Consider the following 17,919-nt stretch of genomic DNA (forward strand, 5'->3'; position numbering starts at 1 on the left):
AGTGTGTTGTGAGAATTATATGGAACGTGTATGTAAAGTTTCCCGTGCAGCACCTGGCTTGTAATACATACTCAATAAATGGCAGTCAATTTCTTAACAAAATAACAGCACAACAGTAATAATAGTAATAATGTTTGCACATTAAGCCTGCTCTTTGCCCTCCTATCACCTGTTACTTTCCACCTTCACTGAAATTATTCCACACAGTACATGGAAAATCAAAATATTTTCATGTGGGCTGCTGCTTCCTCCACTGTGTACTGTGATCAGTGTATTAACTGCACTTTTTGGCTTCAGACCATCCAGAACAGATGCGTATACAGAAAGAAGCAAGTAGTCTCAGTTCATTACCTGCACATACCATCAGACTTAGTGCTCACCAGTAAGCCACAATTGTGGTTTTGTTTTTTCTTTCTATCTAAAGATTTATTCTAAAAAGACTTATCTCTGGCTTTTTACCTCTCTCTCTTTTTTTTTTTTTTTTTTTTTGAGACGGAGTTTCACTCTTGTTACCCAGGCTGGAGTGCAATGGCGCGATCTCGGCTCACTGCAACCTCCGCCTCCTGGGCTCAGGCAATTCTCCTGCCTCAGCCTCCTAAGTAGCTGGGATTACAGGCACGTGCCACCACGCCCAGCTAGTTTTTGTATTTTTAGTAGAGACGGGGTTTCACCATGTTGACCAGGATGGTCTCGATCTCTCGACCTCGTGATCCACCCGCCTCAGCCTCCCAAAGTGCTGGGATTACAGGCTTGAGCCACCACGCCCGGCTATTTGACTTCTTAATTATGGCTATTCTTGCAGGAGTAAGTCAGTATCTCATTGTGGTTTTAATTTGCATTTCCCTGATAACTAGGGATGTTGAGGATTTTTTATATGTTTTTTGGCTGTTTGTGTATCTTCTTTTGAGAATTATCTTTATGTCCTTTGCCCACTTTTAGATGGGATTATTTATTTTTTCTTGCTGATTTGTTTGATTTCTTTGTAAATTCTGGATATTTGTCCTTTGTCAGATACATAGTTTGCGAATATAGAAGCTCATCTTTTTTATTCATCACTCTACCATCGGCCTAGAACAGTGTTTGGCAAATCCTCATGCACTAGTAACCACAAGTATGTGTGTTCATATTATTTTTAAAGGTAGTTGTAGTTTTTTTTCTTGAGATAGAGTCTCCCTCTGTTGCCCAGGCTGGAGTGCAGTGGCGCGATTTCAGCTCACTGCAACCTCCACCTCTCAGGTTCAAGCGATTCTCCTTTCTCAACCTCCTGAGTAGGATTACAGGCATACACCACCATGCCTAGCAAATTTTTTGTATTTTGGTAGAGACAGGGTTTCACCGTGTTGCCTAGGCTGTTCTCAAACTCCTGAACTCAGGCAATCCACCCGCCTCGGTCTCCCAAATTGCTAGGTTTACAGGCATGAGCCATGGCGCCCAGCCTAAAAGTGTTGCAGTTATACTTAGAAATCCTGTTTTATTATTGTTCTATTAAATTTATTCAGCAGACATTTGAGCACCTACTACTTAGGTGCTGGTGATAGAGCAGTGAACAAAACAGACAAGGAACCTTCTGACATGGAGCTTACATTCCAGTTAGGGGAGACAGGTTTTAAAAGTATGTGTTGTGTTAGGTAATGATTAAATGCTAAGACGGGAAAAAAAGCAGAGTAAGGGCTAACTGGCAGGAAGTAGAAGTTAATGCAGCCAATAACGTTTTACAAGGCCTTCCACACTATGGTGAGGGCTTCAGGTTTCACTGGGAGAGAGGTGCAAACCCATTGAATGGCTTGGAGTGAAGTTGCGATCTGATCTGTTCTTAGCAAGATGAATTCAGCAAACCTATCTTAGGAAGCTAAAGAAGGCAAGGGTGGGCCGGGCACGGTGGCTCAAGCCTGTAATCCCAGCACTTTGGGAGGCTGAGGCGGGTGGATCACGAGGTCAAGAGATCGAGACCATCCTGGTCAACATAGTGAAACCCCGTCTCTACTAAAAATACAAAAAATTAGCTGGGCATGGTGGCACGTGCCTGTAATCTCAGCTACTCAGGAGGCTGAGGCAGGAGAATTGCCTGAGCCCAGGAGGCGGAGATTGCGGTGAGCCGAGATTGCGCCATTGCACTCCAGCCTGGGTAACAAGAGCGAAACTCCGTCTCAAAAAAAAAAAAAAAAAAAAAGAAGGCAAGGGTGGACAAAATAAACAATTTGTGAAAAAAATCAGCTCCCTAGATTGTTTAGGTGGAAGATATTTGGATTAAGAGAAGGTTACATTGCCCTGAAATTTGGAAATTAACTATGGCAGCTTGGATTAATACTTACTTGGTTATTCTTACAGTACTAGGTTTCTTTGCTAATATTTTATTTAGGATCTATTTCACCTACTTTTATAAGTAAGATTTGTCTATAGTTAGCTTTTGTGGTGCTTGCTTGCTTGTTATTAGCGTTATGCTACTTTTATTAGATGAGTTGGATAGCTTCCCATCTGTTTTAATGATTTGGAACAGTTTGTATAAAATACCTAAAATTTTGGTGTATAAGTTAGGTGTTATCTATCCTAGGGGCCTTCTACCAGGTAGCTCATTGACCACTATTTCAATCAATGACTATTAATCTAGTCAGGGTCTCTTTTCAAAAAAAAAAAATTTGTTTTATAGAGACGTGGTCTCGCTATGTTGCCCAGGCTGGAGTGCAGTGGCTATTCACAGGCGCAATCCCACTACTGATCAGCACGGGAGTTTTGACCAGCTCCATTTCTGACCTGGGCCAGTTTAGCCCTCCTTAGGCAACCTGGTGGTCCCCCACTCCCTGGAGGTCACCATATTGATGCTAAACTTAGTTCAGACACCTGATTGGCATAGCACACTACAGCCTAGAACTCCTGGACTCAAGTAATCCTCCAGCCTCAGCCTCCCGAGTAGCTGGGACTACAGGCACGCACCACTGCGCCAGGCTCAGGGTCTCTTTTCTGAGCCAAGTCGGATAGTTGTAACTTGATTGATGTAAACAACTATTAGAGGTTAGCTTTTTCTATCCTTTCTGTTATGTTTATATATTTCTTATTTCTCTTTTCTTCATTCTTGTTTCAGGCTTTTTTTTTTATCTGAGTCCCTTGTAAAAAGAACAATTTTGGGGTTTACTGACTCACTCTACTTTTTTTGTTGGGGGAGGTGGTTGCTATAGAGGAAGAGCAGAGGAAATTTGATTCATTTTCTGCTCTACCTTTATCATTTCCTTCCTCCTACTTCCTTTAGGTATATTTTTGCTGCCTTTTTTTTAGGTTCTTGGAGTGTAAGCTTAGTTTATTTTCAGCCTTTTCTGTTTCCTCATAAATTCATTTAACACTATACATTTTCCTGAGTAATAAAGATTTTAATATTAAGTGCCTTTTTGGTATTCAGTTTGAAAATAGTTCTGAACTTCCATTTATCGGTAATTTAATCTATTAATATTTATACATGTGTCAAAGTACTTAAATTCCAGTGGTAAAGATGGGGTAATGATGCTTTATCTTTTCATTAATTTTTTATTTTGTTGTGTATGTACACATTTAGTTTTATTGTAACAAAGCAATTTATACACTTTTAACATTTAAAACAGCATCATCTTTCCTTTACAGTGAAATAAAAAAATTAAAAATAAACAGGAACAAAATTACAATAGAGAATGTCAATTCCAAATGAGATCCTACAGGTTCTGATTCTCTCACTGAGTGTCAGGGCTCAAGTCATCATTAGGAGAGAATTTATTTTAAAAGTCTCATCTTAAACTGCAAGGATGTCTGTCAAACATCACAATTAGACATGCTAAAGGAGAAGCCATGTTGTCAAAATGCCCACTTAACCCACCCAAACGTCTCAAACCCACCCTTTACTGATCCATAACTCCCCCTTTTTTTTTTGAGATGGAGTTTTACTCTTGGCACCGGAGCTGGAGTGCAATGGTGTGATCTTGGCTCACTGGAACCTCTGCCTCCTGGGTTTAAGAGGTTCTCCTGCCTCAGCCTTCTTAGTAGCAGGGATTACAGGTGCCCACCACTAAGCCCAGCTAATTTTTGTATTTTTTTTTAGTAGAGACAGGGTTTCACCATGTTGTCTAGGCTGGTCTCGAACTCCTGACTTCAGGTGATCTGCCAGCCTTAGCCTCCCAAAGTGCTGAGATTACAAGTGTGAGCCACTGTACCTGGTAACCCCATTTTTAAAAGTTTTTCTTTTTTTAAACAAGAGAAAGTAGACAGATATATGTTGGTCAATGCTAAATGTCCATATTCACATACAGGCACAGTGTACTTTCTGAGCCCAATATACAGAGAAAGGAGAAAAGAAGCTAGAATTCTATGTACTGCTGCACAGGGGCCTAGCACCCTCCAGCTTCCAGAGAGCGAAGGGAGCAGGTTTTTCTTTTTTCCCACCGAGCTCTGTGGTATTGATTCCATATAGTTTTTGTTCAGACAGGAAGGGATAAAAATGAATTTCACACAGAAAGGGCTAGAGACTCTTCCCATTGTATTCTGCTCAAGGTATTTCTCCCAAATAAATTGAAAGCCTTGGTGTAGAGAAAAGAGACGTCAAGAACAGGGTGAATGAGTACAAGAGGCAAAAAAAAAAAAAAAAAAAAAAAAGCCAACAACAAAAAGACCGCACAAAAAACAGACAACAGACTACAACTTGCCCCAGGGACTGAAGAAAATTTAAAAAGGGGAAGCTTGGAATCCATCAGTGTTCTATTATTCATCTCTTTGATACTCCTCTCTATCCTCCCCTTCATCATCATCTTCTTCTTCTTCTTCTTTTTTTTTTTTTTTTTTAAGACCGGGTTTCACCATGTTGGTCAGGCTGGTCTTGAACTCCCGACCTCAGGTGATCCACCTGACTTGGCCTCCAAAGTGCTTGGATTACAGGCGTGAGCCACCACGCCCGGCCCATCATCATCTTCTTCACCTTCATCTTCATCCCCTTGTTCATCAATATCTTCTAATTCTTCCTCCTCCTCTTCCTCATTATCATCTTCTTTTTTTTTTTTTTTTTTTGAGACGGAGTTTTGCTCTTGTTACCCAGGCTGGAGTGCAATGGCACGATCTTGGCTCACCGCAACCTCCGCCTCCTGGGCTCAGGCAATTCTCCTGCCTCAGCCTCCTGAGTAGCTGGGATTACAGGCACGTGCCACCATGCCCAGCTAATTTTTTGCACTTTTAGTAGAGACGGGGTTTCACTATGTTGACCAGGATGGTCTCGATCTCTTGACCTCGTGATCCACCCGCCTCGGCCTCCCAAAGTGCTGGGATTACAGGCTTGAGCCACCGCGCCCGGCTCTCATTATCATCTTCTTCATCATCCATATTGGGAACCAAGTTGTACCGTAATGGGTTTGGCCAAATATCATCTTTGATGACCTCTCCTAACTCTTCAGCCCCTGCATCAGAATGGTCAATAAACCAGGTCAAGAAGCTCTCTGGTGCCTCACGCTGCCTCTTCCTGCTGGCTTTATTCTGCATTTGACTTGAACCTTTCGTTACATCCTTTCCAGATTTCCATTTGATTTCAGTGCACTTTGAAGATGGATTACCGCTCTCATTCAGATGAAATTCTTTGGAGAAAACTTTATTTTCAAAGTAAGGACTTTCATCAAGATAATAATTGATTTTGTAACCTGATTTAATATCTTCAAATTCTGTCACTTCAACTATGGTCAAATAATGCAGTCCCTCTTCGTCTTCTCCCCAAGCAGTGCAGACACTATAAATGACAAATGCTGTTACCCCAAAATTTAGGATTTTGGCAATCAATTCTGACCTCTTCTGAAAAAAATGGTTGGCGGAGTTTGTTGTATTTCTGTTCTATTTTCAAAATCGCCTCACTGGCTTCTTCATTAAGTCTATCTATTTCATTTTATATTTCATCAATGTGTTTAATTGCTTCTTGCTGTTCTTTTTTGCCCTGCTTCAGCAAGCCTATGGAGGCTGAGGTTTCCTCTGGTCTCAGAGCAGGATGTGATTTTGGTGTCTTCTTTTAAGGCAGGAGGGGAGATTGGCATTTGGAGGCCATGCTGCTAGGGAAGCCGAAGAACCTGACCACCAGTATCCCTGCTTGTCAGGAAGCAGGCGGAACACTCTAATTTCTTTTATTTAATTTCATTAACATAGCCTATATGTTAAAAAGTTTAAGGTCATTTTAGAGTTTTCCTTTGAGGCCTACTATGTGGTCATTACACTGTGAATCATCCATATGTGTTTGAAATAATATGTACTCTCAAATGGGTACAGAGCTCTTTATGACTATTAGAAATGGAGGTCTAGGACCTGGAGGCAGAATAGGGAAAAGGAATATCTTTCTCTATTTACCATTAAAATTCAAACCAAGTGGGAGGCCCAGTGGATAACAGGAGTATTCCTGGAAGCCATTCCTACATTGGCATGGCTAGCAATACCTTAACAATACATGGAAATGACCGTGAGCCACACAAAAATATCCCACTAAACCCAAAGTAAATGGATCTCTAACTCAGCTTGCTCTTTGGTTCCTAGAGAGACTAAAAGTAGATGATTAGTAGTTGCCTGGAGCTGGAGATAAGAGTGGAGAGTGATGCAAATGAGCCTCAGGAATCTTTCTAGAGCGATGGAAATGTTCTAATTTATTATGGTGACTGTTGCGTAACTCTGTAAATTCGCCAAAAATAACTTTTAATAAGTGAAAGTTATGATACATAGATCAAACCTTAATAGAGCCATTTACAAAAATTTTTTTTGAAAAGCAAGATCAGAGATTCGAATGTGAAAAGGCTGTGACATATAAGTAATACTTCTGAACTAGCTCACATTGAGTAATCGTTTTGTCTCATCAAGAGTCCTATATACTGGCCGGGCGTGGTGGCTCAAGCCTGTAATCCCAGCACTTTGGGAGGCCGAGGCAGGTGGATCACGAGGTCAAGAGATCGAGACCATCCTGGTCAACATGGTGAAACCCCGTCTCTACTAAAAACACAAAAAATTAGCTGGGCATGGTGGTGCGTGCCTGTAATCCCAGCTACTCAGGAGGCTGAGGCAGGAGAATTGCCTGAACCCAGGAGGCGGAGGTTGCGGTGAGCCGAGATCGCGCCACTGCACTCCAGCCTGGGTAACAAGAGCGAAACTCCGTCTCAAAAAAAAGAAAAAAAAAAAGAGTCCTATATACTATGGGAAAGTTTGTTGTGCACCCAAAACAGCTATGTGTGCTGAGTGACTTTGTATACAGTGCCTCCCCAGTAAACTCACTCTATCTGCAGTGTCCAGAGCTTCTTCCACAGTAGTTTGCTGATCCCACCTTTGCGGCCAGATTCTGTGCTGCAAAATGGGCATCTCCTCCCCTTCTTCTCCATTTCCCTCCTTCCTAATAAAACTCTTTTCTGAAGAAGCTGAGGTCAGCATCAGATTTGAAATATTTAAAGTGGATACAAAACTATTTCAGCAATGCAGACAATTAAGTGCATTGTTGTGGTTAATGAAGCTGTTAGTAAAACATGTCTCCTGATATCCTATACAACAAATTTCCATCCTAATACATACAGACTGTTTTTGACAACTATGCACTCACAGTATAATTGGTGCAGAGCCATATACTCTTGAATTTTTAATACTGCAGGGCAAGAGGATTATGACAGATTATAACTGCTGAGTTAACCACAAAAGGTATATGTCTAGTCTGTTTCTCAATGGTCTCTCCACGTTAAAGTGTGAAAGAAAAGTGAGTGCCTGAGGTAACTCACCACTGTCCAAAGCCTCCTTTCTTGCTCGTCAGGACCCAAACTGATCTCAGAGATGATCCATCTATTACTGAGAAAATCACCAAGAACAAACAGAAACCTGTCACTCCAGAGACTGATGAAAAGCCAGCCCGAAACCTGAAGGCTATCAAGTATATGGACGGTCCCGCACTCACACAGCAAGACCTAAAGAATGGATTTGACAAAGCACTATTGGCTGTCCTGGAGCCTCCAGAACTGAAGAAGGGCTGCAACCCTGTTATGCTATGAGCATCTCTCCAAAGCCCTTTCTGCACTGCTGATGTAACCATCATACTAAAATAAATGTTTAAATCTAACAAAAGATTAAAAATTAAAATTCGGCAAGGTGCTGTGGCTCACGACAGTAATCCCATCACTTTGGGAGGCCGAGCCAGGTGGATCACCTGAAGTCAGGAGTTCAAGACCAGCCTGGCCAACATGGTGAAATCTCATCTCTACTAAATATGCAAAATTAGCCGGGTGTGGTGGCACACGCCTGTAGTCCCAGCTACTCCAGAAGCTGACAGGAAAATTGCTTGAACCCGGGAGGCAGAGGCCACAGTGAGCCGAGATGGCACCACTGCACTCCAACCTGGGCAAGACAGCAAGATTCCAATCAAAATTCAAAATACGTATAAATTCATTTTTGCAATAATGAGAAATACACTGTATCAACCCACATGCATCCGTTTGAGACAGGGATTATAGGTATGGCCCCCTTCTCCTTCCCAATACTAGTTAATTCTGAGTAATTGTATATTGTTAGAAAAGTAATCAGTACTCATTTTTGGTTTTTGTTTTAAAAAACAATTTTGTTTCTGTTTAAAAGCAAGTCATGCTTGTGATGACTGTGTAACAGGCTAATTGGAATTGTTGAATCTGCTCCCTGACTCCATTCTGGAGAGTAATCTGGGGAATCTTAGTGGGGTTTTATTTTTCCTCTTTTTTTGGAGGGGGAGTGTTTGTATGGCTTGTTTTTTAGTCTTTTTTTTTTTTTTTTTTAAATTCATTAACCAGTGATCAGTCCATAAGAGGAGAAAGACAGATTGATTCCATATGCGACTTCCTAGATCTAGTTTAGAAAACATGTTCCTTATCTGGGTGCTTTTAGGAAAGAATATAGTAAATGCCTTATTTAGTATTTCTTTTTGAAATTTGCCTTTTATCTCCACCTTTGAGTAGGTTCAGTATTTGATGAAACTCGTGAAAGTGGGTGGAAATTGTCTTGCAACTGCTCTTTTCTGGGATCCACTAAATAATGTGACTGTGACTTTCAAGGTAGTTTGCCAGTTGCTGATTTTTGGGGAAGTTAATTTCTAACTTCTTTCACTGATGAATAAATTGCACCTTTGAAATGCAACAAGTGGATTGAGTTTGTAACTTAAAAAAAAATTTTCCCTGTCAGTCATTGTCTTATATGCTTATTATAGATTTGCAATCAACAGTCTATGGTGTTTCTAGAATGCAGCTGAAGACCTGGTATGTAGAGGGAATGTGAAGGGTGGTACCAGAGGACTGACGTCTATAGAACGATTCACACCCTCTCAAGTTATGAGGATGGAGACCTGCTTCGTGAAGAAGCTGGGGTGTGGTGGGGATGGGTAGAATACTTAACAACATGGCATCAATCAGGGGAATCCCCTTACTTCTGTTTCGCAGATGAGGAACCCTACAGCCGCCAGATGAGGCGCTCTAGTTTAATAAAAATCATGGAAAGATTCTGATCAAGACTCTTCTCAAGTGTTAGAGATTTTATCAGCTTATTTTAGTTGCAGTTTCCAATTTCCAAAAATGTTTAGGTAATCTTTACACCTTTCAAAACCTAGTTCATCAGTGCTGAACCAATGCTTTCTCATGTCTCAATTCTTTGTATAGGCATCCTTTCCAGATGTATTAAACAAAAACCCTTCACAACAACAAAAATACACATTTCATTTACTTTAAAAACCCTTCACAACAACAAAAACAATACACATTTCATTTACTTTTTTTTTTTTTTTTTTTGAGACGGAGTTTCGCTCTTGTTACCCAGGCTGGAGTGCAGTGGCGCGATCTCGGCTCACCGCAACCTCCGCCTCCTGGGTTCAGGCAATTCTCCTGCCTCAGCCTCCGGAGTAGCTGGGATTACAGGCACGCGCCACCATGCCCAGCTAATTTTTTGCACCTTTAGTAGAGACGGGGTTTCACCATGTTGACCAGGATGGTCTCGATCTCTTGACCTCGTGATCCACCCGCCTCGGCCTCCCAAAGTGCTGGGATTACAGGCTTGAGCCACCGCGCCCGGCGCTTCATTTACTTTCAAAAACCCTTCGCAACGACAACAACAAAAAAATAAAAACAATACACATGTCATTTACTTGGAGCTAATCGGAGCAAAAGATACAGGCAAGGTAATTTACCTTCCCATAAGAACTTAAAAGTTTAATGTGTCGCGCTATCCATCTAGGGCAACTGTATTTTGAAAGACAGACGCTAGTTAACACAGGTGAATCAGTCTTTAATGGTGATGAAGTCTTTACTACGGTAGAAACTTCCGATTCTTTCTCTTTTCAATACGGAAAGGAGACTACCGCCAGGAGTGATTTGCCACTTGCTGCATGTTTGCCAACTTTGATTGACTAACTGAAGCCTCTTGCAAATTCATCAGATAAAAATGCGGGGTGCCCGGTTAAATCTGAATTCAGATAAACACCAAATAACTTAGTACAAGTACAACCGATATTTCATTTTTAGAAGAATAAATGTGACCCATGCAATATTTGAGACATGCTTCTCCTAAAACACTATTTAGCTAAAATTCAACAGGGCATCCTATATTTTATCTAACAACCCTATTGTAAGCTAGCTGTGCGAAAGCTTGGTTTAGGTTGCTCTTAAATGCTTTTGGTTTGTGTTCAAAAACAAGAAGTCTCAAAACAAAGCATTCGATTTCCCAGCTGCTAGAAGGACTCAATTCCGGTTCCGAAGCTTCTTCAATGACAAACGTGCTTCAAAACAGAAGCCAATTGTGTGGGAGATACTTTCCCAAAGAGCTACCGTTCGGGCCGCTCTCCGTGAACTGCAAACCGCAGGGACAGGCCCGGGGCTGCCCGCCTGGCGCCGCGCTCGCCCTTGGGCGGGGACCCAGCACCGCAGCCCCCAGCACAGGCCTCGGAGGCCGCCGAGGTGGGGGGCCTCGACCGACCCGCCTAGCTGCGTCTTCTCCGCTCCCGGGCGAAGACCAACTTCCGGAGCGGCCCTGCCCCCTGCAGTTGCCGGACGCTCTCTTCCTCTCATCCCCCACTTCTCTCCCCGTGCGAGCTGCATGGAGAAAACGGCGCTCAGAGCACGCAGCCCCCAGGAATGAATTAACGGCGAGTTTTGAAGTCGAGAGCTCGCGCGGCGAGCGTCGCCTGCTGCTGTTCATTCCAGAGGGCCTTCTGCGGGAGGAGGAGGAGGGGGTCCTCGACACCTGCGATCCGGAGGCCGGTTTGTTCTCGGGCTCCCTCTCTTTTTTTTGGTCGGAGGAAAGAAAACAGCTCTGCGCCCGGATGCGTAGAGAGCCGTCAAGTGGAAACGGGGACACACCCTGTTTCCCGCCCGCCCCAGCTGGAGCCGCGGCGCGCGGAGCCGGCAGGCGGGGCGGGGAGGCGCAGGGCGGGAGCGCCCACAGCGCGGAGCCGCCGGGCGCTGACGAGGAGCCAGTCCGCGGGAGGATGCGCCGCTGACGCCTGCAGGAGCCGCGCGCCAGGGCGGGAGGATGCTCCCGAGGGGCCTTGGGTTGTGGCGCGCACGGCTGCTGCCGATCCGCGGCACCTGGGGCCCTGCGAGCCCGTGGCCGCTGCCGCCGTGGCCCCAGGTAAGGGCGGGCGCGGGGCCGCGGCGTTCCGGGGTAGGCGGGTGCAAAGTTTGCGTCGGGCAACTTCGGCGGGAGCCAAAGCCGAGCGGCTGAGCAGTCGCCTGCGTTTTGCTGGCTGCCGGGCTCAGCGCGCCGGGAGGTCCCCACAGGTGGTGGCCGGGCGGCAGACGTGGGTCACGGAGGCCAGGGCGGAGGTCAGGACCCCGCGCCCCGGGAAGGTGAAACCAGAGCGCCGCGGCTGGGGGCGCCTCACCCGGGCGGAGATGGGGTGCGGGGACCACCAGACTTCGGCCCGGGAGCGGCAGAATAACCCGGTAGGCAGTTTCTGCGCTGCAGCCCGTGGGCAGGCAGGGGTAAGTTTCCGGAACCGCGGCGCGGGGGGCCGGTTCCCTCCCAGGGGTCGGTGCCCGAGCCCCTAAGGGGGTCGGAAACGATGGTCCGGGCAGTGACTATCCTGAGTGAGGACGGTCGCAGGAGAGTGAAATTTCCATCCTGAAATCGGCGAGCACTTCCCTTTCCCGGAGGGAAGAAAAACTCGCGTTTGGTTCAGACGCCCGAGAGATGGGTGAATCATGAGTGTGCGGCTGGTGAGTAACAGTTGGCCCGACACCGTTGTGTTGTGGTCTGTGGAGAACCGTGGCTTGGAGGAGGAGGAGGGAGAGGATGTGCACCAAAAAAGACACAAGAAGGAGGGGAAAGCGCCGCGTTTAACTAGGATTACGATCGAGCCCGACGGGAGCCCGGGAGCCCAAACGCTTACCCTGATGAGGAAAGACAGCCTTTAAAAAAAAGCGTTCAGGCTGTGTGTGGTTGGGGAGGGAGCCGTTTCTGAGTTTTAGTTTGTTCCTCCCCCGCACTGTTAGATTAGTTTCAGATTGTTAAAGGGAAAAAGCCAAAAGTAAGCAGTGCTATTCTCTAGTCACTTTCACTTCCTCTTTATTTTGTTCTTTTATTTTTTTCTTTTCCCCATTTTCCTCTATCTCAGGGCTTCATTTTCAATTGATGCAGGGAATATATAAGTGTATTTTTATTCCTTTTCATTGCGTTTGTGCCCAGAGGATTTAATGCATTTAAACAATCAATTCTGGTAATGTTTGAACCAGAATGAGGAAGGCCATGTTGTTACTAAATGTAAGAAAAGGGGCAAACGCCTTACAGTGGAAAATGGTAGACTTATAAAGTCATTGGAGAGGTAGGCTTTTTACACTTTTAAAGATTGTACTTTTACTATAAGTGTTGCATTTCCTAGTCAAAGATACGCTAAACATTAAAACAACCCAATACAAGGAACACTTTTCACACACCATTTAAACACAGGTGATTGTTTTCTTTTTCTTTTTCTTTTTCTTTTTTTCTTTTTTGTTTTTGTTTTTGTTTTTTTGAGACCGAGTCTCTCTCTCTTACCCAGGCTGGAGTGCAGTTGCGGAATCTTGGCTCACTGCAACTTCCGCCTCCTGGGTTCAAGCGATTCTCCTGCCTCAGCCTCCCCAGTAGCTGGGATTACAGGCACGTGCCACCACACCTGGCTAATTTCTGTATTTTTAGTAGAGACGGGGTTTCACCAGATTGGCTAGATTGGCTGGTCTCGAATTCCTGACCTCGTGATCCTTTTGCCTTGGCCTCCCAAGGTGTTGAGATTACAGGTGTAAGCCACCAGCACCTGGCCCCAAGTGTTTTCTATGAAGCCCATCTAACACGTTGAGTAGCATTTTTATGAATCCCAGGACTGCCTGTCCTTTCTTAAATTATCAACTCCAAACCCTTTTCTCCATAATTCCCATCAGATGCTGTCTGGGGTGGTGCCATTGCATACCTTAGCAGGAATGTGGATGCCCTTTTAAAAGAAAATGGCCTAATAACAGGGAAACAGTAGTTAGTACTTTGCCTCTAGGAATTATCCTAAGAAGCCTTATGTTTGAATGTTTCCAATTTGCACATTTTTGTTTTAAGCCAGCTGTCCAGCTGTAAAGACAATTTTCAGAACTTAAGAAGTGGAAATGCTTCAAGCATCATTTTACTGGTCTGATAAAAGACCCGCCCCGCCCCCCCCCCCCCAGGGTGGGGGCGAATCAAACCTGTGAATCTGCTTTTTTTTTATTTTTTATTTTTTTATTTTCTTTTTTTTTTTTTTTTGAGACGGAGTTTCACCCTTGTTACGCAGGCTGGAGTGCAATGGCACGATCTCGGCTCACCGCAACCTCCGCCTCCTGGGCTCAGGCAATTCTCCTGCCTCAGCCTCCTGAGTAGCTGGGATTACAGGCACGCGCCACCATGCCCAGCTAATGTTTTGTATTTTTAGTGGAGACGGGGTTTCACCATGTTGACCATGATGGTCTCGATCTCTCGACCTTGTGATCCACCCGCCTCGGCCTCCCAAAGTGCTGGGATTACAGGCTTGAGCCACCGCGCCCGGCCTGAATCTGCTTCTTTATATACAGCTTTTAAATTTTACCATGAAGCAACCGATAGAAATATTCTGGCTCTTGAGGACTTTTTTTTTTTTTTTTTTTTTTTTGAGACGGAGTTTCGCTCTTGTTACCCAGGCTGGAGTGCAATGGCGCGATCTCGGCTCACCGCAGCCTCCGCCTCCTGGGTTCAGGCAATTCTCCTGCCTCAGCCTCCTGAGTAGCTGGGATTACAGGCACGAGCCACCATGCCCAGCTAATTTTTTGTATTTTTAGTAGAGACGGGGTTTCACCATGTTGACCAGGATGGTCTTGATCTCTCGACCTCGTGATCCACCTGCCTCAGCCTCCCAAAGTGCTGGGATTACAGGCTTGAGCCACCGCGCCCAGCCTCTTGAGGACTTTTTAGCTAGGACTACTAAACCATTTTCTGCAAATCATCACCTGGCTATCGGGACATTTTTCATTCTAAGGTTTCACTGTTTTGTGGTTTTCCCACTTGATATGAAATGTCCTGTGGCTAAAGGCAAGTATGATTTCTATATATTTTTCCCACAAACATTCAGACCCCTAGAGCTTATGAAGCAGCTAGAAAAACAAGTAGTTTGTGACCTGACAGCTAATAAAATCCTGGCTTGCAAGGACTTGTCATAAGCAGTATTTCAAGTAAGTGTTCCCAGTTATAATTGGTCTTTCTGAAGTCTTTCACACTCCTGTGAGTGTGCCTTACTTAATAACTTTGAAAAATCCACAATTCTTATCCCTCATGTGGTCCATGAGCAATTGTCTGCCAGTGTTTTCTGGGTGAGGGGAAAAAGGCTGTTGACATGGATATACAGAATTGTTTTTTAAAGAACACATTTAGTCTGAAGCATAGTAGAGCAAGAGCATATTGTATTATCTTTGGCCAAGGCATGGCCTGGTGGCCATAATCACATTCCATTGGCAGCATCTCTACTTGTCAGCACTCTAGCCTAGTGGTTGTCAGGGCAATCCATGGCTCCTGCTGATGTTTCTGTGCACAAGGACTCAGCTTTGAGTAATTATGGTGCTTGGTGAATTACATCTAAACAGAAAACTTCTGCCTAAATGTGCCTTTCTTAATTTGGGTTTTCTGCTACTTAGACTGAGAAACTCCCTGATATGATTTCATGTCCCTAATACAGCATTTGAGTCCCTACATAAGCTATGTTTAAAAAATTTTTGCATCAAGCACTTTGCAGAGCAGCTTAAGTATTGAGTATGCCTTTTTTTAACTTCTAAAAACAAAGTATATGACTGTTTAAATTCCACCATAAGATATCAATTTAGAAATTGTTTTCATCTTTTAATGTAATGAACACATTCGTTCTTGTTTGACATGTTCCTACTATTCTCTTGTATTTGCAGTTGGTGCCCTGTGTTCTATAAAACTAGCTTCAGAGCCCTCTCCTGAGGAGAGCAAGTTGGTTATGTGTTGGCAATTGTATTTACAGTATGGAAAAGACATTGATGCTTTGATCTCAAAGTAGTGCTAGACCAGCTTGTCTACTAAATATTAAACATTACCACCTTCACAGTATTTAAGCGTTAGTGCTTGATGTTATTTAGATTTTACTTTTTTATTATAATTAAATGGTATTAGTGCTGTTTTACATATATTCTAAGCTGGGGAATCATTTGCGTCTTGGCAGAAAGATATTTGTTGAATGAGGTACCTGTGAAACTAAGGTAGAAAACCTTGAGGTACATATTGATTAACATCTGCTATATAAACTAAATGCGTTTGGGTCATTGAATAGAAATGAGCAGCTAATTTGGTTGGTGTTAGGCTAGCAACGGGACACATGAATGCCTGCTAACCTGGTCCTACCACCACTTAGCTCTGTGAATTTAGTTGAGTCATTCAGTCTATTTGGGCCTGTTTTGTCCCCTTCTCAAAACAAGGAGATTTGTCTAATTGGCCCTGAAAGTTCTTTTCTTCTCTAAAATTGCCATTTTGTTGTTTTACCAGGGGAATATAAATACACCATTGAACAAAGTCTTGTCAATGTCAGAATAGTCAATGGTTGAAAAATTCCCTTTTATGATCTTAGGCAGTCAATAGAGTGGTAGTTTTACCTAGTGTTTGTAATAACTGTTTTTCCTTTCAAAAGAAATTGAAATTTTGCTGGGCATGGTGGCTCATGCCTGTAATTCCAGCACTTTGGGTGGCTGAGGCACGAGGATCACTTGAGCCCACAGAGTTGAGACCAGCCTGGGCAACAGAGTGAGACCTTGTCTCTACAAAACACACACACACACACCAGTTGTGTTGGTGTGTGCCTGCCTGTAGTCCCAGATACTTTAGGAGGCTGCTACGGGAGGATCACTGGAACCCACCAGGTTGAGGCTGCAGTAAACTGTGTTCACACCATTGCGTTTAAGCTTGGGCAACAGAGCAAGACCCTGTCTCAAAAAAAAAAAAAAAAAAAAAAAAAAGAAATGTATTTGATGGGGTTAGCATAACATAATGAATTATAATAAGTCTCTCTCTAATACTTCATTCTGTTAACAGTATTTTTATCTGAAATGTTGCTCATTCAGGAGTATCATCAGAACCCTAAAACCATTATGTAATAGACAACTTAGGTTATACTATAAGTTATCAACTGTTAGATAATGAACAAAACAGCTATCTTAGCCATATTCTAGAAGAATCTTTTTATCCCACTTACTTTAACTATTAATTTTCCTTGCTTTTTAAACACATACCAGCTCTCTGTTCTCTGAGCTATGTATTTAGCTTTGTGGCACAGGATCCTTAACCCAAATGTTTTCACTGAATTTTCCACGTTGGCATACCTTTTAAGAAAGAGGTCAGTTTGTTTACAAGTCAAGCGCTAAATAAAAATTAAAAAAAAAAAAAAGAGATCAGTTAAAAGGTGCCCATTAAGAGGACCCATGGAGGAAATTGCTGTCTAGTCTTAATTTTTGGAATAGTTGGGTTTCTCCAGAGCAGATGCGGGATTTGTTATATAGACAGTGAAGCGTATAGCCAGTGGTATTTATACAATGGATGTCAGAATGCTTAGGATCAGATTTTTGACCCACTTTTAACAAATGCGAAAGCCCTATGACAGGCATGTTATGTATTTATAGTACTCATAGTTTTATCTTCTCTACCTTCATTTTCCTCTATTCATGTCATCAGCCATTTTTCCATAATCATCTTTTAATGGAAAAAAAGTGATATAAATAAGGTTTTAAGAAATTTTAAAAATCAACTCTTTGATATTTGAACAAATATATTCTAAGTAGTTAATCGTGGAAGTGACGCAGACCAGTCTCTTTCTTGTTCACCTTGTCTTTGCTGTTTTGCCCATCGAAGGTGCTCAATACATATTGATGGTGTTACATGGAGTTGCTGTAACAATCTAATTTTGATGCTACAGTTATCTCTCAAAGAAAGGTGGGAGTACTGAAGTTACTCACTCTCCTCACGTAAGGAAATGGATTCCTCTTTTTTTCTGCTGCCCTCACCTGCCTTAAATCTTCCTATTTCCTAATGGCCGGGCGCGGTGGCTCAAGCTTGTAATCCCAGCACTTTGGGAGGCTGAGGCGGGTGGATCACGAGGTCGAGAGATCGAGACCATCCTGGTCAACATGGTGAAACCCCGTCTCTACTAAAAATACAAAAAATTAGCTGGGCATGGTGGCGCATGCCTGTAATCCCAGCTACTCAGGAGGCTGAGGCAGGAGAACTGCCTGAACCCAGGAGGCGGAGGTTGTGGTGAGCCGAGATCGCGCCATTGCACTCCAGCCTGGGTAACAAGAGCGACACTCTGTCTCAAAAAAAAAAAAAAAAAAAAAAATCTTCCTATTTCCTTGCTACCTCAACCCCACCTGTGCCCTGGATCACGTTGGGGTCACCACCTGCGAAGTCTGACCTGCAGACCCTGACTCAACG

The 17,919-nt window shown here is 43.5% G+C and overlaps 1 protein-coding gene and 2 pseudogenes across 3 annotated transcripts in view; 2 read left to right on the top strand and 1 right to left on the bottom strand.

The window, feature by feature from the left end:
- Nucleotides 1-4,716: 4,716 nt before the first annotated feature.
- LOC101054390 (protein SET pseudogene) lies at nt 4,717-6,034 on the bottom strand (annotated as a pseudogene).
- A 1,400-nt stretch (nt 6,035-7,434) lies between these two features.
- On the top strand, nt 7,435-8,210 carry LOC101054067 (cell division control protein 42 homolog pseudogene; annotated as a pseudogene).
- A 3,211-nt stretch (nt 8,211-11,421) lies between these two features.
- MCUB (mitochondrial calcium uniporter dominant negative subunit beta) overlaps nt 11,422-17,919 on the top strand; it is a 127,989-nt gene continuing 121,491 nt past the window's right edge. For 2 of the 3 annotated variants that reach the window (XM_074396559.1, XM_039468186.2), the window contains exon 1: nt 11,422-11,586. In XM_074396559.1, coding sequence (XP_074252660.1) covers nt 11,488-11,586 — 99 coding nt within the window. In that variant the 5' untranslated portion in view covers nt 11,422-11,487. Of the gene's footprint in view, nt 11,587-11,971; nt 12,174-17,919 lie in introns of those variants that run through there. The other variant, XM_074396560.1, reaches the window with a different exon arrangement.

Source organism: Saimiri boliviensis, chromosome 3 (genome assembly GCF_048565385.1).
Source record: "Saimiri boliviensis isolate mSaiBol1 chromosome 3, mSaiBol1.pri, whole genome shotgun sequence".
NCBI lineage: Eukaryota > Metazoa > Chordata > Mammalia > Primates > Cebidae > Saimiri > Saimiri boliviensis.